This window comes from Etheostoma cragini, chromosome 20 (genome assembly GCF_013103735.1).
Source record: "Etheostoma cragini isolate CJK2018 chromosome 20, CSU_Ecrag_1.0, whole genome shotgun sequence".
Classification (NCBI taxonomy): domain Eukaryota; kingdom Metazoa; phylum Chordata; class Actinopteri; order Perciformes; family Percidae; genus Etheostoma; species Etheostoma cragini.
In genome coordinates, this window is record NC_048426.1 from 22,419,828 (window position 1) to 22,444,052 (window position 24,225).

Sequence of the window (24,225 nt, forward strand, 5' to 3'; positions counted from 1 at the left end):
CAGCATGGTGAACTTGATAATGAATCACTTGACAATAACGATGGAGCCATAAGAAAACAAACATGTTTCGTCATCCTTTGCTGTGCTATTGTTCCACATTTTCTTCGGTAAACTGCTGATTCAAGTTGACATAAAAAGGCACATGCTTTTGTGGGCCAAATTTAAATGGAGTGGAAACCACACCCATAGGGCACAGACCAGTACTGTGCAGGACTGGGAGTCTGTGCTGTGATGATAGATGATACCTACCGTCTCTTGCTCGTTGTCACTTTATATGAGGACAGCATCAGTTGAAATAAAGGTTATTGATTGTCTCCTGGTACAGTCAGCCTGCGACTAGCCTGTGTAAGAATAGGAATGTAAAGACGGTGATGGAGTGACATGTCTGACCAAGCTTCTCTAACCAAACACTAATTACATACACTCAAGACCATTTAGCCTGCCAACCAGAATCAAATTATTTACAGTGAACTGCAGTTGTACACCCGCAGTCAAGAAATACCATCTAGACAAATTTGATGTTTTTTAAGAAAGCGGCTCTTCAAACTACATCTGGGAAACCAACCCCCGCTGTTTACATCTGCGTCCTCCCTGCTGTGTCTCTTTCTTAGACATTAGTAAAGTCATAAGGCGATATCAGGGGACACACCATCCCCCTTGTTAACAACATGACCAAAATATATCCCCTTGTTAACAAGATCTCTATCCCCCCAGAATCCAGTTTAACTATAAAACTTGCACGAGACCACCATAACTAAGTAAAAAAACTAAAGAAAAACAGACAGAATGCAGATTAGTATCATATTTATTCACTTTAATATGTACAACAGATTTTTCCTGACAGTAACCTGGGTCTGTCCCAGGTTTTTTCCTAAAAGGGAGATTTTCCTCGCCTGTTGCTTGCTCTGGAGGGAACTACCAGACCTGTTGGGTCCTTGTAAATTATAGTGTGGTCCAGACTTACTATATCTGTAAAGTGTCTCGAGATAACTCTTGTTATGAATTGATACTATAAATAAAATTGAATTGATTTGTGCCTGTTCTCATTAATATTCAATGAGCTAAGCTGCTTGACTCTGATTGGCTAACAGCTAGCCAATGCGAGCCTAGCCATCAGCATCCTTTACCCAGCGCAACTGAGCGAGCTCATGAATAGCACTGAAGGCCTTTCTTCTTCGCTTGCCTCCCGATTGGCTTCGGCATAATAATCATAATCTTAAAATTAGGTTTGTTGAAATGAATCATTGCATCGGGATGCAGACGACTCTTTATGGATACAGTGACTGACCATAATCGATTATTGACAACTGATTATTGTCGCTGCTTTTTTGTTGTTGCCTGTCTCCTGTCTCTGCTGTATTCAGACTAGGCTACATTGAGGAAGTGTCTTTTCTAAGAGCATATACAATAAAAAGGGGAGTTCATGCATATATCGGACTGCTTGAAATTTTCGATGAAAACCATGTGAAGCAATATAACTTAATATCGAGGAGGTGATGCATCGTGATATCGAATCATTGACAGAATAATCGTAATTGAATTGAATCGTGAGACCAGTAAAGATTCACATGTGGAATTCACAACGTGGAAAGTGTTCAATTCTTCTATCTCTGCATCGCAAAGGACCTACACATCATTAGTGCACCTACAAAATGCCTTGATGTGTGTTTGGACCGTTCAGGAAAAAAGTCAGTGTGTTCATAGCGACAGCTCATTTAAGGGACAAAACATTTAGTGCTTGCTTAATCCGTGCTAAAGCTCCATAACATTGCATTTCTTTTACAAATCACCTTCTAGTTACTGTCAATACAATGGATCTTTTACACCCTTACCAATTGTATTTAAAAACAAAAAAGTGCTTTAAGGCATCAAAATAGTGTCAGAGCTCTACATGTATTTATGAGCCAGACAGAAAGAGCAAAGAAAGCTGCTTTGAGATTACTTTGCTTTGTCACCGGTAGCCAAGGAAGAGGGCTGAAAGCCACACACGCTCTCAAACACACACACACACACACACACACGCTCACGCACGCACACACACACACACACACACACACACACACACACACACACACACACACACACACACATACACACACACACACACACACACACACAAGCAGCCATCCTTTCATTCTCTCTCTTTTCTCTCTCACTTTCTCTTGGCAATCTGAATAGAGAGGAAACAGAACTTCTCTTGTCAGAACACCGTTTCACTCTATGCATGCTCCAACACCAGCACCGCCGGACTCTTTGGGGGTACTGCATCCGCCAAAACTCGACACCCTCGATTGTCTGTATCCTTTTGTCCAACGAACATTGATAGGCCATTCACGCGTCAGTTCAGTCAACAATCTACTCATTTTTGATGAAAAACATCTATTTGGTTCTATCTGTTTTGAGTTGTAAGCAGCATATAACCTGCAATGTAAAACATAAAAGGCATGAAACAAATGTAAAAACATTGTCATCAACTTCAGCATTTTAATTTTGGCAAGTTAACTAAATGGTGAATAAAATATAATCACAGTGCAAATGATTAAATTATCACACTATGTCTAATAAACAAAAACAAAAAGTCCCCTTAGCATTTATATTTGTCTCTTCATCTCTCCCATGAGCAATTCAATTCAATATTATTTATGGTATCAAATCAAATTTTCCCTGCTTATCTTCTATTTTGCCAAATATGATTTAGTATTTCATTTATAGTGTCAGATCATAGGCGTTATCTCAAGACACTTTACAGATAGAGTAGCTCTAGACCACACACTATAATTTACCCAACAATTCCAGTAATTCCAGCTGAGCAGCTCATCTTTCAGTTCAACAGTCTACCTGGCATACATGGCAAGACACGTGTGAGAGAGAGAGAGAGACACTTTCCCTTTCATTTCTGATATTTTACACACATGAAAAGATTAATATGGTAGGCCTACATACATTAGAGTGATTATAAGTGTATGTGGGAGAATATTGTCGTACATATTGAGTTTCTACGTCCTATTCATTGTCTCAAATGCGCTGTACGGCCATGATGCAAATGTGTCAATTCCTCTACGTAGGAGGGTTTTCTAAACATGTTTCTATCATTGTAACCATATAGGAATGTGCAGAAAAGGTATTTAGAAAAAAAGGCAGTGCAATAGGGAAACATAGTAATAACAATGATGGAATAATTCAAATTGTTTTGATCAACGTTAAACTGTGTGGGCTACGGCGGTTCTGGTCTCAACGAGCATTAGCTGCTATTTGTATCAAGGTTATGTTAACACTCAATCTCACAGATAGATGAGATACAGCAGACGGCTGAGAACAAAAGCTGATGAGTTGGTCAAAGGTTTGGAGTGGTGGGGCCTAGTGTGACTTTCAGAAGTCTGGTGATGATGTCAGAGTGAGTGGGGTGAAAGGTCAAACCATCCACCTCCATGGCCAGGTTACCAGTTTTCCCACTTCTTATCCCAAAACGCACCAGAGTGGATAAGATAGACTCTTCCTGGAGGAGAAAGAGACAGAGAGTGTGAACATGTACCGTAGATGTAGTCTGGCTATCACCAGACCAAAATCAATCTTTTAAGATTGAACTATTAGTCTTGGTAGTCTGCTCTGTATATCTACTGCAGGAGAGGCGTGATCAACGGGCATATTTTAAATGACCCTGTATGCAATCGGATGGTCCTTAAACCAATCAGACCAATGATCTGGGAGACGTAGTTTATCAACGGGTTGCTGCGCTTCAGTTGACGTCCAAGGGGGTAAGCTCCTCTCCAGAACGGGTATCTCCTATGGTGCCATTTTTTCCCAAGTTTTGTAACTTGAGAAATACTTTTCACATTTTTATTGCAGCTTTAAGTTAATACATTATATTTCAAAAGCAAAGAACAGAATGCGTTGTGTATTTAGTCTTAGTCTTTTTTGTTGTACGTAACAACCATATAAGATACACATGAATTTAGTTTGGTCTTGAAAATCTGATTATAAAACTAATTTTAAAATTAATTTATGCTGTCTTATAAACGTGTGGACCAGGGACATTCATGTGCATTGGTATGCCATTTAAAACTTTCATCATCTTAATAATCTAATCTCAAATTGGGAACAGACAGAGGGAAGATATATGAATAACAGGAATCAAAGACCCTGGACACTTGGCACAACAACTCTGGGTCTGTCTGTTTATGTTTGTGTTATTTTGTCTCGCTCACTAAATAAAAAAAAGAATAACAGGAATTGGTATGCATCCAGAGACTGTTTGTAGTTATAGTAGTATTAAGTTATACCATGTAAATAGAAGGACATTAACCCAAGATTTACATCTTAAAAACCCACAAAACTGACTTTTAAGAGAATGTGAGAAAGCAGATGGAAATCCAAAAAATAGAGAATCTACAATATTCTGTAAGCAAAAATGAAGTGTGTGTCTTTGTGTGTGTGTGTGTGTGTGTTTGTCACCTTCTCCACAGATGGCAGGTTAGCAGTCCAGTCCTGGAGCTGTTCTTGGGGGATCATGTTTTCCAAACCCAGTCCTTTCTTTCTGTAGCGCTGGTGGGAGGGGCAGGTGTGGAGCAGGTAGAGACCACAGGCCACGGCATATCCTCCCCAGTTAGACACCCCTGCAGGAGGGAGGGGCGGTGGTGAGTGTGGGACAAGGCAAATCATGACAAGGAAATCTCCAAGTACTGTAAGAGGTATTTTACAGCTTTCTCAAAGCCTAAGTGATGGTTCTTAATGAGTGATTTTTTAAATGACTGGGATAAAAAGCATGACATTTTTTAGGTAAAAAGAAATGCAGGGACGGATGTCAAATGACAGTTTGGGAAGAGATGAAAATTTAGCATAGTGGCCAAAAAAATCCCAGCTGTTAATTCATCATTCGTCTTAATTCCCCAATTGTAAAAAGATAACTGAAATGTTGCGGGAAAAACAATATTGGATAATGGGCCATATCGCCCTCTAAAGACACACTCAGGTCAGTTAAGGACTTGAATGGTCCCATTCTCACATTGCTGTGTGTACTGATTATCTAGGCATGCATAACTGAGACAAAAAGGCTGCGTTTATTCATAACTACTACTACTAATACTTTTTGGTTTCACTTCTGCATGTATGCAGATAAAATAGCCAACAATTAACAGATTAGCATATACAGATAACAAAGTTACTCCACTATGGAACTTTATATCCCTTTTTGGTACTTGGCTCAGAATACATATAGAGAAGTTATGGTGAAGCCAGTTTCACTTCTCTATAGTGTGTTCAGTGTTTATGTTATATGTATAATATGCTGAATATGATGTTAGAGTTGTAATGTGTGTTAAAAGCAGTTCTGCGCTGTGTGTGTGCACCCATAACAACAGTAGCAGTATAATCTGCAGTGTTCACTTTGTACAGCTGGTATAATGATTGTGAGTCCATACCAGCTGTGATGGCATAGTCAGCAGGAACATCACAGGCTATGAGACCTCCATTGGGCATCAGAGTCGTCACCTTTTCCTTTAGGTTACCCATCCCCAACTCATTACCCCCATCACCGATTCCTACAGGGTCAGAGATAAAAACATATGATAAGCTATAGAGAGAAATTACAAGCATAGTGTGCACGAGTCTAGGCATAGTCTAATAATTTGCTGATAAAATAACAATGAAATACTGCGCCATTGACTTTAGACCAGGTTTTTGTTGGTCAATGATGCATTAAAAAGGTATTATAAAGTGTTACCTACCCGTAGTGGTAATTCCTGGTAAATCCTTGGCAGCAATAAACAGGTTATCAATGGGATCCACCAGATGTTTGATGTTTATTCCTCTCATGTTGTAGTAATTTCCATCTCCAGCACGTCCACTGCGCTCTATCGCCACAAGGTGGTCGTACCTGGTATTACAAATTACAATCACATCACTTCCACGCTCTTGGAGCTGAAGGACTCACCTGATGGCAAGACATCAAAGTCCAGTGTCATCGCTAACAAATATCTAGCATGGGAACTAGACAAATCTACGGTGCTCATGTTTCATTTGCTCTAGCAGATACGTCTACAATGAATGAATGAAAAATAGCAATGCGTGTTGTTATAATATCAGCCAATGAGCAGCCAATGGGAGCTGGCTGCAGGATGACTCAACCACCATGAACAGTTTTTAATTTTCTATCAGACTATAACTACTTGAGAGTCTGCTCTTGAGACTTTGCTCTAATTTTTGGAACAATTGGGGCAGGATTTGGGATTAGGGACAACTGCTTGGATTTTGGGACTGTCCTGAATCTTTCGGGCTGTCCAGTTACCCTAATCTATACCAAGGACACAAATTGAACCAACTCATAGTCTAAAAAGGCTGTAAAATAGATCTGATGTAATAATCAGAATAGGGCTAAAAGGTTGTTTACGTGTCCTCATCCTCACTGCAAACACACAGCAGGTAAGCTAACCTGGGCTTGCTGGGGTCTCCATGGTGACACAAGAAGTGTAGAGCAGAGTCGGGACCGTTGTCTTCAAATGTGACCAATGGGATTGCAGTTTTCAGCACACCTGAGTATCACAGTATAACCGCGTTATTAAACGCTAGATGTTCTTTATTGATGAAGGATAATGGCATTATTTGGTGGTGTTCAGAGGGTTTGGTGTCAGGTACGGTAGATCTCTGTCCCACCTGTCCTCACAGCTTCATCAATGATGGCCTGGTTCATCTCCAGGGCTCTCCGGTCCGTCACCAATGTTACCTGTTTCCCTAGCGACAGAAGCATGGTTGCCATGGCAATGGCTCCAGGTGGGCCATCAGTCTCATCAGGGGGGCTAAAGGGGAAACACTAACAATCAACCTGGTGAAACATTTAAAGGTGCAGTCAGCAATTCCATAACACATTTTTTCCCATGCCAGCAACGTTCTTCTCACGCACTGCCACCTAAACCCCCGCGTGACACAAAACAGAACCGTGGCACCAAACAAGTCACAAACTGAGTAATTCCCTATATAGTGTGTTGTAGGACGGTGTGTAGAACTTCTAAAAGTAGTGTACAAAGCATTTCAATATGTCTGTGTCAAGTGTATCTGTGTAGGTACCTGTGCATGTAGTGTGTGGGAAAGCCAGTTGTTATGGCCACAGAGAATGCATGGGAGAGTGCCAGACTGGAGCGCAGAAGTTCATCCTGAACAAATAAAGCTCTGATTCCTCGTTGACCTGGTGAGAGAAGGGGACACACTCACACACACCTCCAGCAAACTTGATCAAGATTAAGCAGAGCACTCCGTGACTTTCTATCATCTCCACAGTTTTATTAATAACCATGCTCACTGGATATTGGTAGGGACAAGTCCCCTAGTACCATTTCTACCAAATTCTATGAACTTGCTCTAAGCACATGTTTACCTGGGTCCTCTCCAATAATCATCTCCAGCTGTCTGATCTTTGCCACGGCTCTCTGAGATGCCAAACTGTACAACAAGGGATTGTGGGATACCAGAAAGCAGAGGGGAATCAGCTCAAGATTGTGATCCGCTGAAGGAGAGTCTACACCCTCAGAAGGTGGAGTTATGAGGGAGGACGGGGAGGAGTCTGGGACGTCCGTCAGGAACATACAGCCTGGCGCGTGACTGAATGCCAATGAAGGCTCTAGAGGGAGACAGACGTCTGAATGCATGATCACTTCTTAGAAACTATGAGAAGGTTATGGAGTGAATGCAGCATTTAGGGGTCTACACTAAGAAGGATTACAATAATCATAACTATAAATAATTACATCAGCATCCACACTGATGGGCGATAACGATCAGTAAACAGTGGCACCAACCATGCACTGCATGCTCCAGCTGATTATAATACATGAATACGGCGGACGTTGCAATGTAAGATTATAGGAATGTATTTAGTATTATCCTACATATTTGTGGATTTGGGTGTATTTTATGAACCAAAAAAAGTCTACAGGCTGTCCCTGGGGACGCCAAAAGCATTGTCTTTTTCAGGCAACAGATGCTATTAGAACTATTTATAAAACTATATATTCAAAATTGTTATTACAGTTATCCTTCTTGGTGTGGATGGCCCTTTAGCCAATCATATTCCTCACTGCTGCTGAGTATTGCTTCTATAGCAGTCACTCCACAGGCCCAGAACACTGTGACATCCCCAGGCTGCAGCTCTACTGGCTCCCCATAGTCTGGTTTGGACAGGTCCTGTATGCCTAGGAGAGCTACACACACAAGTGATGTGAAGTTATGTGTTTGTAAATTTAGGTTAATATCCTGTGTAAAGTGTGTGTGTGTGTGTGTGTGTCTGTATGAGTGTGTGTACCTGGGTCTCCTATGTGTACAGGAGCTCCATGTGCTAGCGGATTGAGGTAAGTAGCCTCCACTGCTGCATTCAGCATGCCAGCTGGAATCGGACGCATAGTGGTCACAAGAGGGCAGCTGAATACTCCTGCAGGAACACAGGGAACTGCAGTCTGGAGACACACACACACACACACACACACACACACACACACACACACACACACAAACAATTTTAAAATCTTATTTATTTATTATTTACAAATTAATAGACTCATCTCCAAAGCTAAGCGCAGCTGTTGTCCTTCATCAGTGATGAAATATAACGCATCACTCAAGCTTTCGCACGCAAACGTCAGCGGAATATCCATTTTAAAACATAGCCACAAAACAATGACATCGCTTACCTGTATTCTCCTCATACATATGCATATTTTAAGATATTTGCACATACCCTATACATGCTGACATTTGTGCCCTGCTCCACGTTTCTGAGAGGGACTCCAACTTTCTTCAGTTGGCCTTCAAAGCCAAAACTGCAGCCCAGATAGAAGCATACCATGTCTGCCCACGGGCCATGATGTTCAGCCTGCTGCTCTGATTCAATCCTGGGAGCATAATTAAAAAGGAGAAGTGAGAGAGTGGAGAGTCGAACAAACCATCCATATCCTCCCTGCCTCCCAAATCATGGAGAATATCCATCTCTCCTCAGAGTCAACCAAAAGGACTTGGACCCAGTTATGACTAGACGTGACATTATTTGATGCTGTCAGTTATATTTTAATAATTAATCATTTATACTGTTATTGAGCCCCAGTGGTGAAATTACAATTTAAACTCTGTTTTGTTAGTAATCACTACACAGCGGCCTGAAATATACACACATGCTCAGGACCTATTCATGCACTGATGGAGACCAACATATTACAACTTTTTCCATTGAGTAATCCGGATTAAATTCTCCACGTCAGTTTTCTCTGCGTGTTTGAACTCAAACTGCTTTTAGAGCAGTGCTCTGTTTGACTTTGTTAAAATACCTTGGGTGAGTACAGTGACTCTGCAGACTGGAGACTCTATTCACCAGGCAACCCTCCTCATACACATAGTACTGAGAAATATCTGTCCTGAAGACACAGAAAGACACAAACACACACATTTGACATCTGCCATGTTAACATTTGCAAATTGCACTGCCAGCAAGAATAAAGTGGAAGGATCAATGTAAAGGACTTGTTAATGCCTTAACTAAATACATATATACGTATATTTACCCCAAAATAACTTTTGCCAACATTTTCAAATCCAATTCGGATTCAGACTTGCTTTGCTGTCTGGCTTTTGCTTCATGTTCCACAAGCTCGGTCCAAACTTGGAAAACCTTCCTTTAACGTTGGTGCGGCTGACTCCTTTACAGCATTTCCATACAATCAACTCACTAGAACTCTGGTTTTAAACCTGCAAACTTTTACTTGTAATTGCTTTACATAATTGTTCTTTCTTTTGCATCCTCCATCCATCCATTAGCCTAATTGGTTTATAAAATAATTGTTCCCATTCAGAAAGTTTTGGTCTCCTTCAATTTTGCTTACGATGGTGTTGTTTCTTTTCTATGTTGTTGTTTTGGTTTTGTCTTTGTAACTACTTGATGATATTGTAAATGAGGGCCGCCCCTCAAATATCAATTGGTATTTCAGACTGGCCGTGCTGCGATGATAGCTCAGTTCACAACGGCCAAACACACACATCACTTTGGTCTCGTCAATGGAACAGTTGCCAACTTTGAAATAGTCCAATTTTCCATCCAGAAACTTATTGGCGTCCATTTAGGCGTCTCGCGCTCGCTATCCACTCAAAACGTAACGCTACTACACTTTGGCCGGCGTGTGTGCGGTGTGCCTGTTGTTTTGTTTCTGGTCTAGCTTGATCTGATGTGGTGTTGTAGTTTTTCAAACGTTACTAGTTGTGAACAAAACTACAAAATTTGCTAGGCCAAGAAGAACGCTAATCTCCCGATAAAAAAATGAATGCTGTTAAAATGGGTTTGCATTACTGCTGTTAAAAACACATTTAATTGACAGCACTAAAAAATTTTTTTTGAAAGCTGAAAAACCTTTAACAGCAACCAAAGGTCATTGAGAACAAATATGTCTTGAGTTGGGTTTCAAAACTATCAACGGAGGTAGAACAACTGAGACAAAGTGGATGATTATTCCAACGTTTTTGAACTGCTACAAAAAAGGCATAAATCTCCCTTACCCACTAACCTTGCCCGAGGAATAGTTCAAAACAATTGACTCAAGGATCTAAGAGGCCTGGAATTGGAGTAGGGGTGGAGGAGTTCTAAAATATACTGGGGAGCCTGACCATGAACAGCTTTAAAAACAAATAAAAGAATCTTAAAAAGAGAGCTACAGTAACACAGAGCCACAAACATCAACCAGGGTTAATGTGAAATCTGCTGACATTTGTTCATACAGGTGTGAGCCATTCCATTAATCATTGTCGTATTGGCGCAAGAAAAAGAGAAATACAGATACAAAATGTCAAAGAGTAATGGAAATGGTGCTCAGTGTGTGATGTACATGTGTTCTACCTTATGTCAGCATGTTTAGCAAGAGATGGACAGGCAGTCTCTCCTGATTGGCTGCGATAAAGGAGTGGCAGGGGGGCGGGATTCTTGCGACAGAACGCTTCAAAGTCATTGGCCAGATGATTGGGGAGGATGACGACATTAGCCTGCAGGTATCCTGACACCAAAACAGAGAACATGATTGCAGTTTTTCCGAAGGGATAGTCAACAAGTCGACCCTTTAGATCACATTGTGGCCACCACCACGTTTTCTTGTTATTGTTTCTGGTAGTTGTTGTGTTTTGGTGTAGTTTCATCGTCCATATAAGTGTTTTCTGTTGCTGTAGCATTGACTACACGCTATAGTTTTAGTTTTAATTACATGTGAACTTTGGATACTTTCTGTTGTTTTCACCAGCCGGTCTCTTCTCTTAGCCCCTTACGCTCTTTCTCAATTTTGTCTTCATGGCACGAGTGACAAGCAGTGTCAACCCGGTGTGCAACAGTAATAATCCTCCGTGCGGAAACACCGTGAGCGATGCAACGTTGGTAACATTGATTAAAAGAACCTTTGCCGTGAGGACTTTTAGTAATCAAATTATTCGAGTTACTAAAGGAATTGTTTCAGCCTGACTGTAAAGGTCTCTGGTTTATCACTGAAGTGTACAATCAACACTGCAGACTGAAGGCTCTGCACAGATACTTAAGGTAACGTAAATAACACTCTAACATAATAACTCGTCCGTGAACACGGCATGACTCACGTCAAGGTGATTTTCATTGACAATGGTGGTTGAAGACAACAACTCCCATGATCACACTCTCCTTCCCAGTCATCAAAGAGTCAGTCTTCTGTTAAAGTGTTGATTAACAGAGCCCTTCTGGCAGAACATTATAAATAATTCCAAGTTCATGGTTTCCGTGTCACATGCAGCACTATAGGTTATAAACTGGTTCTTACCCTTAGCTAATCCAGTCGTGGTGCTTATTCTGGGATCGCCCTGCCTGATCAACAGCCTCAACTCAGCAGGACTCAAAAAACGTAAATAATTTGACTGCTCCATTACAGAGCCACCCTGTTTGTTAGATACTCTAACGTCTACTGCAACTACCTTCTTTTATCCTATGGACAAACTGGTTTCTCTCAGGTCCTTGCCTCTAGATCAAAGCTATAGACACAGTCAATGCCACCGCAGTGGCAGCTACGCTAGCTACAGGAACTGGTGACTGCAGCGGGGGAAGATAGATGGCATGTTGTAATTGAGCCAAACAGCAAATTAAAGACTAGTCTCATCCAGGGTTAATGTTCAAGGGAAGAAGTTATGCAAGTGGTTAATCTTTGATAAGAGGTATACAAGGTGAAGAGGGGGCAGGGAGGTAACCTGTGTCTGCCCTCCTACATACTGGACTATCAATTTTCATTTTCCTTCAGTACTTTGTCTGGATTTGCGGAATATTCTTGGGTTGTCTCTGGTCAAATCTTCCCTAAGGGCCACACTAGAAAATGAGAATCACATTGAGGGCCAGACCGAGTTTATTGCTTTAATGTCATGAGAAAAGTAAAATATCTTTGACTGTAGTAATTGCATGTCTCACATAGTCTTCTCACTTACAGTTTGGTCGACAAAAATGTCAATGTCAAAATCTGTTAGGGGAGAATCTTACATTTATAATTTTTGTAACCTCACCTGACCTTAACATACAGTTTATGCCTGTAAAGAGTGATCTGCTGCCGTTTTATTTTGTTTTTGTTTTTACTTATCCAGTGGGGAAAGCACATTTCTCTTCCACTTGCCCTACAAAGAAATCCACTTGTCCCGGACAAGCCTTAATGTTGAGCCCTGGTATACAAATGTAGTCTGTGTGTTTGTGTTTTACCTGAGTCCATGGAGGAGTTAAAGATACTCCTGAAAAATCTGAGGGAACGTCTGGCGGCTCTGACAGCAGTCAGCATGCCTCACCTAAACATCAGCGCACACACACACACACACACACACACACACACACACACACACACAAAATCATTTGTTTTCAAAACCTAATATTGTTCTTATATCACTATTTACATTACCAGACACATTTCTATTTACATTTAAAAAGAAAGTTCAGGTTCAGGTTACTTTATTTGTATCCGTACTGTAAGTAAACTAGGATTACAGTTTAAGAGACAGGACATCCTTAAAACTTTGTAGACCACCACATAACACGCAAAACACAAAAACATAAAGACATAGAAAACAGACGGGAGAGTAGACCCTGGGCTTAGTTTTTTTACAGTGTGTTCTGGGGACAGGCAGCTAGCAGAGATTGAGGAGATGTTTTTTTACAGTGTGTTCTGGAGGCAGGCAGCAAGCAGATAGTGAGGATATGTTTTTTACAGTGTGTTCTGGAGGCAGGCAGCTAGCAGATAGTAATGCGATGTTTTTTACAGTGTGTTCAGGGGACAGGCAGCTAGCAGATTAGGAGGAGATGCTTTTTTTACAGTGTGTTCTGGGGACAGGCCGCTAGCAGATAGTGAGGAGATGTTTTTTAAAGTGTGCTCTGGAGGCAGGCAGCTAGCAGAGAGTGAGGAGATGTTTTTTAAAGTGTGTTCTGGGGACAGGCAGCTAGCAGATAATGAGATGTTTTTTACAGTGTGTTCTGGGGACCGGCAGCTAGCAGATAATGAGATGTTTTTTACAGTGTGTTCTGGAGGCAGGCAGCTAGCAGATAGTAAGGAGATGTTTTTTACAGTGTGTTCTGGAGGCAGGCAGCTAGCAGATAATGAGATGTTTTTTACAGTGTGTTCTGGAGGCAGGCAGCTAGCAGATAATGAGATGTTTTTTACAGTGTGTTCAGGGGACAGGCAGCTAGCGGATAATGAGATGTTTTTTACAGTGTGTTCTGGGGACAGGCAGCTAGCAGATAATGAGATGTTTTTTACAGTGTGTTCTGGGGACAGGCAGCTAGCAGATAATGAGGAGATGTTTTTTACAGTGTGTTCAGGGGACAGGCAGCTAGCAGATAATGAGGAGATGTTTTTTACAGTGTGTTCTGTGGACAGGCAGCTAGCAGATAGTCAGGAGATGTTAGCTGTATGTGACAATGAATGTTGTAGCCTAAAACATGCGTGACATGGCTTAGAGCACATTTAATCTTTCGGATTTGGGCTTGGATTTCCAGGCTACAAACAACGTGCTTAAGGTCAGAAACCAAACGAAACTGAAGAAAAGGTCAAGCACATGTTGAACCCAAACTACTGGTTGTCTTACTTTGTTGTCTTGTTGTTGTTTTTCAGTTAGTTTAGTTTGTGTTATTAGAAGCTGCTGAAGGGTGTGTTTGTATACAAAACTCTGCAGCCTAATAATACTAATGCTAATTTATTTTAATGTTGGAAATTTGAAAATAAACAAATAAATAACAATAATCTATTCAATAAAATATAATAAATAGGCCTATCGTTCATCAATTGGCTAGGAATATTTTTCATTCTTTCTCTCTGTAAGGTGCAACCAAATACAACAGTGTTTTTTTTTATCTTATATTCTTTACTATACACTACAGTATATAAATAAAAAATGTAACTGTGCCAGAAGTTGTCAATTGTTATTTTGCAACAGCTGTGACGTTGGGTTAAGGTTGTCCTAGTAGTTGGTGTAGTTAGACCAACCGTATGTTGTTTAGTGAGTTACTTTGAACCGGGCTCGAAAGACAACAACACGGTAATGAACACTGCATAAATTGTGCTTCTCTGATTGGCCCGTTCCATTTCCTGCGACAATATTATTGTTAGTGTGGACTTTAACGTTACACCAGTGTAAGGTTAACCTTACGTCTCCGTGGTGCAAACATCGACACGACTTTAGTCAAACTAGCTAACTAGTTTAACGCAACATTAAGTCTGGGCTTTACACTCTAACTTCAGAGCTGTTGCAGCGGGCTGCATATCTGAACCAGTCTCAACAACCCTGAGCACCTGCCGTTAACTCACTAATGACGGAAGTAAGCTAACGTTAACGCTAGCTAGCACGATACGTTATTTACTGAGCCGACAATCAATAGAAAACACAGCCGAGTTAGCTCAGCGTACAGAAACATCTGTTGAACTCTAAACTAAAGCTATTCTAAACGTATTGCATTTACTAGCTAACATTACTGAGCCTATCGTTTTAGTAACGTTAAGCAAACATAACATATCTGGTGAAGAAATAAGTCAATATTCAGCTAAATTTATCATTAACAAAGTCAACACGCAGTTTGTAAACTATAACGTTATAGAGCAAATGCTTAAAACCGTGACTTGTTATTGGTTCTTATACGACTCGTTGTTGTCTTAGCTATAGCTAGGTATTACCATAATCTGTATATTAATATTAACAGTCTGGGTCTTCCCCATAGACTGTATAAGAAAGGTCATACCTTACAAACTGCTGGCTAACCAGCCGACGTTAAAACTCTCTAGGTTAACTGTCTATGGCTAAAACTGAGCTGCCCTTGTTCTAGCTGATTGATGCTCATGTAGCTACTTCCGGTTTTCAAAATAAAGTGTTACCAGTCTACATAATTCATAAAGTCATCTTAATGGGATAATTTTCGCAACACGTGTTAAATTACAATAACAAGGTAGCAAAAAAAGGAAGGAAACGGCACTCAACCCGTTTCTGGCTTGATTGCTTTGGGACTTGTTGTTTTCCTGCCCACCACTATAAAAGCCATGATTTTATGGTCCCCAGCAAAAAGGGGCAGGATTTTCTTTTCACTGTAAATCCACCCATAAGTAACAAAATGACTAAATTATATGTTGGTCATTACTTTTATGCACTTTCTGTAATCAAACATTCAAAAGCAACAAATGAGCATATGGGGGCCCTTGGGACGGAAGTCTTATCAAATGTGGTAATGTGCAAAAGTTTGCAACGGATCTTTTACACACTAGATGGCAGCAGGTCTACATCAACATGCAGAAACACTGGGGCAGTCACGTGTACAGTACCACACAGCTATAGGAGGTGAATTCGAGACAGAACACACTAAATATGCATCCAGGCACACCTGCTGCTTCTGTTAGAAGAAGAAGAAGACTCATAAGAAATCAGGTTTAAGCAAATAGAACAGCAGGAAATAATCAAGTACTTGTCTGCTACTGTCCCAGATGCAGCCGGATCCTCTTCCATTTGCTCTCCCGATGAAAACCCTGTGGCTTGTAAGGTCAGTGGTTGAAGTCAGTGTCTGAGGCTGAGATTTTCTCCTGATTTTTAGTCCCCAGTTTGAGCCAAACTTTAAAAACAGTGGATGTTTCTTGCTAAAACTCTTTAGGCTCCAAGACAAAGCAGACATAAATATATATTTCTTAATACCTCCCTCTCTGAATTATATTTATTGAAATCATTGGAGGAGGCCTTTGGGAAGACCCAGGACTAGGTGGAGGGATTATAACTCCAACCTGGTCTGGGAACGCCTTGGGATCTCCCTCTCAGAGCTGGTTAATGTTGCTCGGGAAAGGGATGTTTGGGGTCCCCTGCTGGAGCTGTGGCCCCCACGACCCGATACCGGATAATCGGACAAAGATAGATGGATGGATAGCAATCATTGGCGTAATTTACAGGGGTAGTCGGGGTGGTTACAACCCCCCCCCCCCAACCCCAATAATCAAAACCGGCCAGTGCAACCACCCCAAAAACCTTTTATAATATCCTTCACATTAATAAAGACATTTGAAACATAACTTCATGCAGAAAATTACACGCTCTTGCATAAAGAAATCCCTAGAAATGCAGAAAATGATCTTTGATATGCTCAACATTTTTATTTAGTTCAAAAGTGGCAATCTCAACCCCCCCTCTCCCATGTTAAACCCAAAGTTACCCCCTTGATTAAAAATGCGTGATGATGTGATCTACATCTTCCGGAGTGCTACACCCCTGATTGAGATTTGAATGACCTTTTCTAGTAAAGCGATAGGTGCTTATACAGAGCGTTTCAGACAATGAAAAATAAAAATAACATTTTAACGTGAAAGCATGTAAGCATGATTCTAGTAGAAACACAGAATTCAAGTATGAACCTGCAGAGGAGGATAATAGGTCCTCTTTGAAGATGCTTCCTGTTTTGAAGGCTGCTCTAAATCATGATGTTTTCTGGTCTGCATTATTCAATCTGGAGCAGCACACAGCTCTAGTTTAAAGATACTAATGTAGCCCTATAGGAAACACTGAGAGATATATCAATGCGATAGATGCATATAAGTTAATGTGGTTGAATAAATTGCTAATTTATAATACATCTGAATGGGGCCAAGTGGAGGGTCCTGGCTGACGTCAAGTGAGTTAACTATGAATAATGCGCTGGTGCAAATAGTCATTTTATTTTGGCTGTTTTTGTTGTGTTGTTTACATCTAGCAGGTTCGGTGGTATGTTTTGCCGTAAGTGTTTCCAGTTTTGGTTTATGTACAGCTGACGGAAAGCGGAAACCCAATGTGGAGAAAACCTATTGACTGAAGTTGGTTCTGATTCGATCCAACCTTTCGTTACAGTGAGACAGTGCTTAGTGTCTCCAACCCGCGGCTGTATCTCAGGAACAGCGCAGGTTGTAGGTCGTAGAGACTTGGGACCTGGTGGTCTCACTTTGCCATACTTTCTTCCACAGTGCCGCGGAGGATCTGGCTAGTCCACACAGCATTTTGGGTTGGTAGAAAAAGGGGCTCTGGTTCATTGGCATTTCAATAAACCAATCACAATCGTCAGGGACGGCGCTAAGCTCCGGACGGAGTGACGTTGCCTTTGCAAAATTGCCTCGGGATGAACTTGTTTTTGTGAAACATGTGTATGTTCAAAAGTTGTTTTAGACGTGAAACTGAAAACTCAGATTGGACAGATAGTCTAGCTAGCTGTCTGGATTTACCCTACAGAGATCTGAGGAGCAGGTAACCATAGTCCTCAGAAATCAACCAGTTAAAACGCCAACACAAATAAAGCGGAATGAGGCGAACATCCGGCTGAAAAGGCCGCACCCGGCAGAATTTCCAGTGACAAGGAGAACATTCTTCTTTTTGTTCAGGGAGTAGGACACAAGTGTGTGAATCGGTGAAGGCAAATTTAGAGGAAAAACAATCCCTGTGTCCGTCCTTGTGAGAAAAACAGGAGGCGACTAAGGCGTGTTGCTTTTGACCCCCCAACAACCTGAAAAGGGCCTCTTCCTCTTCAGAGGATGGTTCCACCGGTTGTCTCTTGGTCTAGTTCATGTTCTGTGTTGTCTTTAACTTCTGATACTTCCTCCTCACTGTTACACAAATCAAAAGCTACACATACAGTATTGTTGTTGATTGTGCGGCCTCCAAATGCAACCAAGGCCTCAAAAAAGCTTTTATATACAAGAGCTGCGAGGAAAAGTTGCAGCAGTGCTATATAAAATAATCTGTGGTTTTTATTCACACATAGGTCAACTCTCCTGGTTTATGTTGAATAAGGAAACAAGGGGCGCCCAGATGGGTCAGCGGGTGGAGCGGGCGCCCATGTGTAGAGGTTTACTCCTCGACGCAGCGGGCCAGGGTTCCACTTTGCCCCACGTGTTGTTCCCCCCTCTCTCCCACCTTTCATGTCTTCATCTGTCCTGTCAAATAAAGGCCTAACATGCCCAAAAAATAATCTTAAAAAATAAAGAATTAGGAAACAAGGTACAACACATTAGTGTCTGTGTTTACATTGGTGTGTAAGCAGGGGTAAAGTGATGCTGCCGGACACTTTACTCAGAACTCAGAAACACAGGGAGATCCATCTAGACAGAGTTGGCCTCCCTAAACACACCTGACATCACAAAGTTGTGGCTGCCATTTCCATTTCCATGCAGTTGATTTTTGATTGATATAACTCTTTTCAATACCTTTTCCAAGACACACAAGTTCTACAGATTTATTGTCTTGGCTGAGGTTCACAGTCCCTCACGCATCACGCTCTGCACCCGTTCACACAATATGGACCTGTTGCAAAGTTGGGCTTACTTTACACGGCAGCTGGTTTCTCTTGAAATCAAAGATCATAGCGGGATCACATCTCACATGAAAATCTAGAAGTGTATCTTGCCAGTCTAAAGTAATGTGTCCTGACAGAAGCTAACCGAACGAATCAGCGTCCGGTGAGGAGCTTTGTGTAAAAGAAAAAAATATATATCAGTATATTGTTTGTTGGCTACAGTAAACATTTTTGTATTGTTTACTTTTTGTTTATATGTACATGTGTTTTTTTGTTTCTTGAATCTTGCACTGCAGATCAGGTTTTCCATGTGGGATAATTAAGTGACTGATTTGAACAGAGGTATTTTCCAGTTTCCAATGACGGCTTCTTTCACCCGATGCATTACACATGAACCATCTGGCGCATCAGGTGAAAGATGGGCAAGGCATTTCTCTGTGGTAATGTGTGTAAGTCCTCTGTAGATGCTTGTGAAGCTCAGAGACTTGCAATACAAACATCAGCTTGCTGGGTACATGGCTGTTGCATGTGTTCATGTCTGTCTGGGACACAGTTGGATTGAAGGTTTGGGAATACCAACTCAGAACTATCGACTTCCGACTTGCAGTGGTGTGCAGCATAACACAAGTTAATGAGCCTGTATGCACTGGGATGACTCTTCAGATTATACTTTGTGTGGTTTCAAAACTCATGTCCGAAGTGCTGATGTGGAATGCAAAATGGGAACTGTCAAAAGTGTACTTAAAACACACACACACACACACACACACACACACACAGTCAAAAAAGGAAGTGAAGAGGAACTTTAATTTGAAAGAGAAACAATCTCAACATCTGGAAGCTCTTTCACCCCTTGACCCCATCCCCCGCTCGATTCCTTTTCCACGCCTTCTCCACCTCACTGCAGGTCTTCTAGACCTGTGTCTGGAAGGAGTTAAGTGCATATACCAGCATGCATGTATGTGTGCTGATGCATGTTGGTATGTGTGTGGCCGGGCAGGCAGGGAATAGCATGGGACCTTCAAACTTTGAAACAAAGCGGTTAGAAGAGGCAGTGCAGTACTATTCAAACATATCTCTGAAGTTAATTTTCAATTGAAGAGACAATATCTGTATATAATAATATATGTGAAGTATTGTCACATTGCTGACGTACTAGGCCATGTTCTGGCATCCAAGGGCAAAATGTGAGCCGGCTCTGGCAACCACATGCCAAGTTGAGGCCACATTTTGCCAGACCACATCCACAAGAGTACGACCACAACTTAAAGGTGCCCAGTGGAGTTTTCCTAACAACGTATGCAAAATTATGAAGTCATACCTTCACCAATGTATATTTTCACCAAAGACTTTAAAAGTCTTTCCTTCCTACTTAACCCCTGGGGAGTTGTTAGTCAAGTTACATTTATTACAACAATAAGACTGGACATCTGAGCTTCAGTATACAGTGTGGAAGGTTAGATATTGAAATGGTTTGTTATTTTTATTATAAATAAATAATTTCCACAAGAGGATAAAGTAGGCTAGAGATATAACATGCTTTAACAATCAAAGTTGAATTGTAACATGGCTTACATGCTGTGACTCACTTGTTTTCATTTACAGCATATGAGATAATATGCTACCGTATTTTTACTATTTCTCCCCCAATAGTTAATAGTCTATGGTTTTGTTTAGCTGTTATGACAAATACACATTTTATTAAATTTTTCAAAAACAAATTTTTTTTTAAGATTTATGCCTCACTTTTAAAATCAAATGCCTATCCCAGAAGCCTTCATTCAAAATGTCCCCATACACCAAAGATCTTAACCCTCCTGTTGTCCTCGGGTCAAATTTGACCCGTTTACAAAAACTTCTGATGTCAGAACTATGACAAAATAATGTTGAAAAAAGTGACAAATGTTAAAAAATCTCTGAAAACGCAAAAACAAAACAAAAAACTTTTTTTTAAACACTGAAAAAGTGACAAAAAAACATCAAAAACTTTGGAAAAAAACACAATTTTTTTTTAAAAAATGGACAAAAACAAAATAAAAAAAACTCAAAAAAGTGACTAAAATATTTGAACAAAATTTACATAAATATTGAGAAAAGTGTTGAAAAAAAACAACAAAAAGGTTGAAATTGCATTGTTGACGAGAAGACAACAAGGGTTAAACGGGGGGTCTGGGACACCTGGGAGGGGGGGTTCTCAGAGTTGCTGCAGATGGACACCAGATTATTTTTTTAGCTCTTTTTCCCACCAAAGTCAAAATATGTCTGAAGTTATTCATAAACATGAATCCAATATATTATTAAAAAAAATCAATTTCAATCAATACTTGAATACAACACTGATGATATGATTGCTGGCTTGTAGGAAGGTATCCATAAGGTAGCCCAAATCAGAATGTTTACACGACATCAGGAGCAATCTCACACAGCGATGTGTAACGAGGAGGAAATAGCCGACACATGTGTGCGTCTCTACATTCACATGACTTTCCTCTAGAGTGGACCTGCTGCTGAGCAGCTGCTCTTCAAATGCACAACATCCAAGATAGAACTTGACTGGGTAACAGGAACCTGCCATCAACAGCAGCGACTACACGGGAGATCATAAACACTATCACAGAAAACAGCAACCTCTCTCCCAGAAATACTTAACTTTACAGGTTATCTTAGAAGGTGTGAAGATTGGGCTTTCTGCCCCAAAGTCGTCAACATCTCTCAAAGCTTCAGTGTGTTCAAAGCTTTCGGATATTAAAGAACGTCTGTTGCATTCAAGCCAAAGGCTTATGGACGGCCAACTTTATTGCTACTATTATATACTGTATATATATATACATATAAATAAATGTACTTAGTTACATTCTACCACTGGTTACCATGTGCATCACATTGTAGCCTAATCATTTAACTTAGAGGTCTGAATGGCGTTTTTTTTTAAATATTTAATTAAATGTTGCTATGTTGCTTGATCCCAAATGTTGGCATGGTTCTTGACCATATATTCTTATGATATGCCTGTTCTTCACACATTCTGCACTCAACCCGTTCAGCCTCTTTTTGCTTCATTGTGTTGCCTAAGAATTTTATTAGTATTCATTGTTAATTTCCCATCAATGTTTATGTTTGTTAATGTTTGCACCATTTCCCAAGGCAAATTCCACATCATTTTGCTTATTGTGACAATAAAACTTTTTCCGATTGTGATTCGGTCCGGAAAAGTTATTTTGTATGTATTTGTTTTTATTACTGTTTATAATAATTTACATTTTTATAATGTGTACTGTTTATTGATCCCCTGTGGGGAAATTACATTTATTATTATTATTAATATTACTATTATTATTATTATTTCATATTCATGTTTAATATGTGAGTTTGGAATCCCACGTAAAGGCCTAAGTGTATTCCTAATGTGACAATAATAATTTTTCTGATTCTGATTTGGATTTCTCTGGTGGGCTCGTCTGTACCCTCCCTCCATTGCGTCATCCTGGGCGGGGGGGCGAGGGGGGGGGGGGGTTGCTCCTTTTAAGCCAATACTACAAGCTGGTCTGCAACCAGAGGAACCGATGACTGTCTCGATGTCACCTCTAAGGACCAGAGGAGGGAACTCCAAACCCCGTGGACATGGTTTAGCCGGCTCTCCGTTCCGTGGGCTACAAGTCAACTCATTGGGCACTTCAGCTGTTAGAGAATCATCGTTTTGATGTTTGTGTGTCCTACATATGCGTGAAATGAACAGACCACTATTAGAAAGCGGATATCGGGGATTATTACAATTAGGGGAGCAAGCGACTCAAAGCGGAGCGGCAGCGAGCAGGAGGCGCGCGTACGGACAACACGCACGTGTGCCGCTTTGGTTTCTATTTGGCTCTCTGCGCACTGAAATAGTTTGAACACTCCTCTTCCATCTGAGTATCCAGGCTGGGGGGATTCTGCGTGTTGGAGCATTTGGAGAAGAGCTGTGGTGAAGATGCAGCGGAGGGCAGTGTCGCATCTGTGGCTGCTGGTCCTCGCCGTGCTGTGGGTGTCCGTCCGTGGGTTTCCCACGCAGGTCAGCAAGACCTCAGCCAGAGGGAGAAACACCACGGCGTCTGTTCCTGAGGTAAACTATTCAGAATCACAATCAGAGTTATTTGCCAGGTATGGAGACACATACGAGCAATTTTGCTTTGGATCTCTTTGCTGACAATGCGTTTACACATGCAAAACAAATGGCACACACACACACACACACACACTCTCACACACACACTATAAACAGAAACGATACAGACAGGTTGAGACAATAGTGAAATGATGAGTGCAAAGTATGCAGGAGTAAATTATAATTATGATAGTTATTATGGAGCATAATGCAAAGGGTGCTGTAATAATATTAGCATTATATTACTATATGAACAGCTCTGAAATTGAGAATGATGATTAAATAATAACCAGTAAACAGACTGATGTCAGACTGATGCAGGACATTGAAATGCAACAGCTCAGTTGTTGTTGGAAAGTCTAGAAAAGATCAGTGCTTTAAAAATGCCTTTAGTGCCTTATAGGCTACTGAAATGTCATGGGAAATTATTCTGGCATGACCTGTTGAAATTGCTTATTGAGAAATTGTGTTTCTCATATTGATTTTAATTTCTAAATCTTTGATGGTAAAATCCGAACTAGGCTACTAGTAGACTTTACTTTGTTATTTATTCAAACATAGGCCTATAAAGAGGAGTGCAGACAAAAACTGGTCCTTTGAACAGATCCTTGTTTGAAGTGAGAAAGATGGAATTCAAGTACTCCCAATGTCCCAATTCAAGTTGAGAATTAAGCCTGAATGTGTTAAAAGTTTGAGAAAGTAGAAGTGTAAACAGGATAATTCCCTGTTTGTATGAATACACATTCAAAGATGTCCAGAAGATGCACAATCCAACAGAGCGTCAAAGCATCAACTGTTGCTGCAGTTTCAAGGTATCAGCTGTCTTAAAAGTTCATCACATTCTTACCTGATGTCTACAACAAAAAGACAAAATATTGTTTTAGAAAATGATAGCATTCTGTTAGCATGAACTTTACTATTTTGGTTTGCTATAGCTATATAAACCTATCTGTTAAATCAACTTTACAGGGCAGTGATATGTCAAACATGGGACTTCTAGCTAGTTGTCTGCCCTATAGATTGTGGTCTACACCGACGCTATCTGTTAAGTGTCTTGAAATAACTCCTTATAATTTGATAGTATAAGTAAAATTGGATTTGCCCAAACAATCTACAATGCAAGTTTCGACTTATGGACATCATGACATTTATAAGGCTGGTACACCTGCACTCATGAATGTACGAGATGTTGATAGAAAGTTGACCTAAAAAACATGCTAAATGATAAACTTGGCTGAGAAGCTTTATAAAGCCACAGCTTACTTAAGGCAGGAACATAAAGTATAGATGTAGCAGCAGT

The 24,225-nt window shown here is 40.6% G+C and overlaps 2 protein-coding genes across 4 annotated transcripts in view; one reads left to right on the forward strand and one right to left on the reverse strand.

Annotated features, from left to right (window-relative positions):
• Window positions 1-2,926: 2,926 nt before the first annotated feature.
• Window positions 2,927-15,348, reverse strand: dglucy (D-glutamate cyclase). Of its 2 annotated transcripts, XM_034857677.1 has the most exons (15): window positions 15,236-15,348; window positions 12,716-12,798; window positions 10,862-11,015; window positions 9,306-9,392; window positions 8,723-8,876; window positions 8,291-8,441; window positions 8,067-8,189; window positions 7,367-7,609; window positions 7,060-7,177; window positions 6,649-6,791; window positions 6,428-6,527; window positions 5,724-5,872; window positions 5,418-5,537; window positions 4,453-4,613; window positions 2,927-3,496 (listed from the first exon to the last, which is right to left on the reverse strand). In XM_034857677.1, the coding sequence occupies exons 2-15, from the start codon at window positions 12,789-12,791 to the stop codon at window positions 3,335-3,337; spliced, it is 1,941 nt and encodes a 646-aa protein (XP_034713568.1). In that variant the 5' UTR covers window positions 12,792-12,798; window positions 15,236-15,348; the 3' UTR covers window positions 2,927-3,334. The 2 variants fall into 2 exon arrangements, with proteins under 2 accessions (XP_034713568.1, XP_034713569.1); XM_034857678.1 differs by lacking the exon at window positions 8,067-8,189.
• Window positions 15,349-22,325: 6,977 nt separating this feature from the next.
• The window catches only part of ism2a (isthmin 2a), a 30,248-nt gene continuing 28,348 nt past the window's right edge, over window positions 22,326-24,225 (forward strand). For both annotated transcript variants that reach the window (XR_004654766.1, XM_034857684.1), the window contains exon 1: window positions 22,326-22,883. Coding sequence is in view for 1 of the 2 variants with exons in the window: in XM_034857684.1 (XP_034713575.1) it covers window positions 22,752-22,883 (132 nt within the window). In the remaining variant the exon portion in view is untranslated. The remainder of the gene's footprint in view (window positions 22,884-24,225) is intronic.

Coding starts and splice junctions, on each gene's coding strand:
- dglucy (XM_034857677.1), bottom strand. CDS start 12,791: ATGCTGACTGCTGTCAGAGCCGCCAGACGTTCCCTCAGATTTTTCAGG. Junction 9,393..10,861: donor GCTAAACATGCTGACATAAG/GTAGAACACATG, acceptor CTGTGTCTTCAG/GACAGATATTTCTCAGTACT. Junction 7,178..7,366: donor GATTATTGGAGAGGACCCAG/GTAAACATGTGC, acceptor TTCTCTCACCAG/GTCAACGAGGAATCAGAGCT.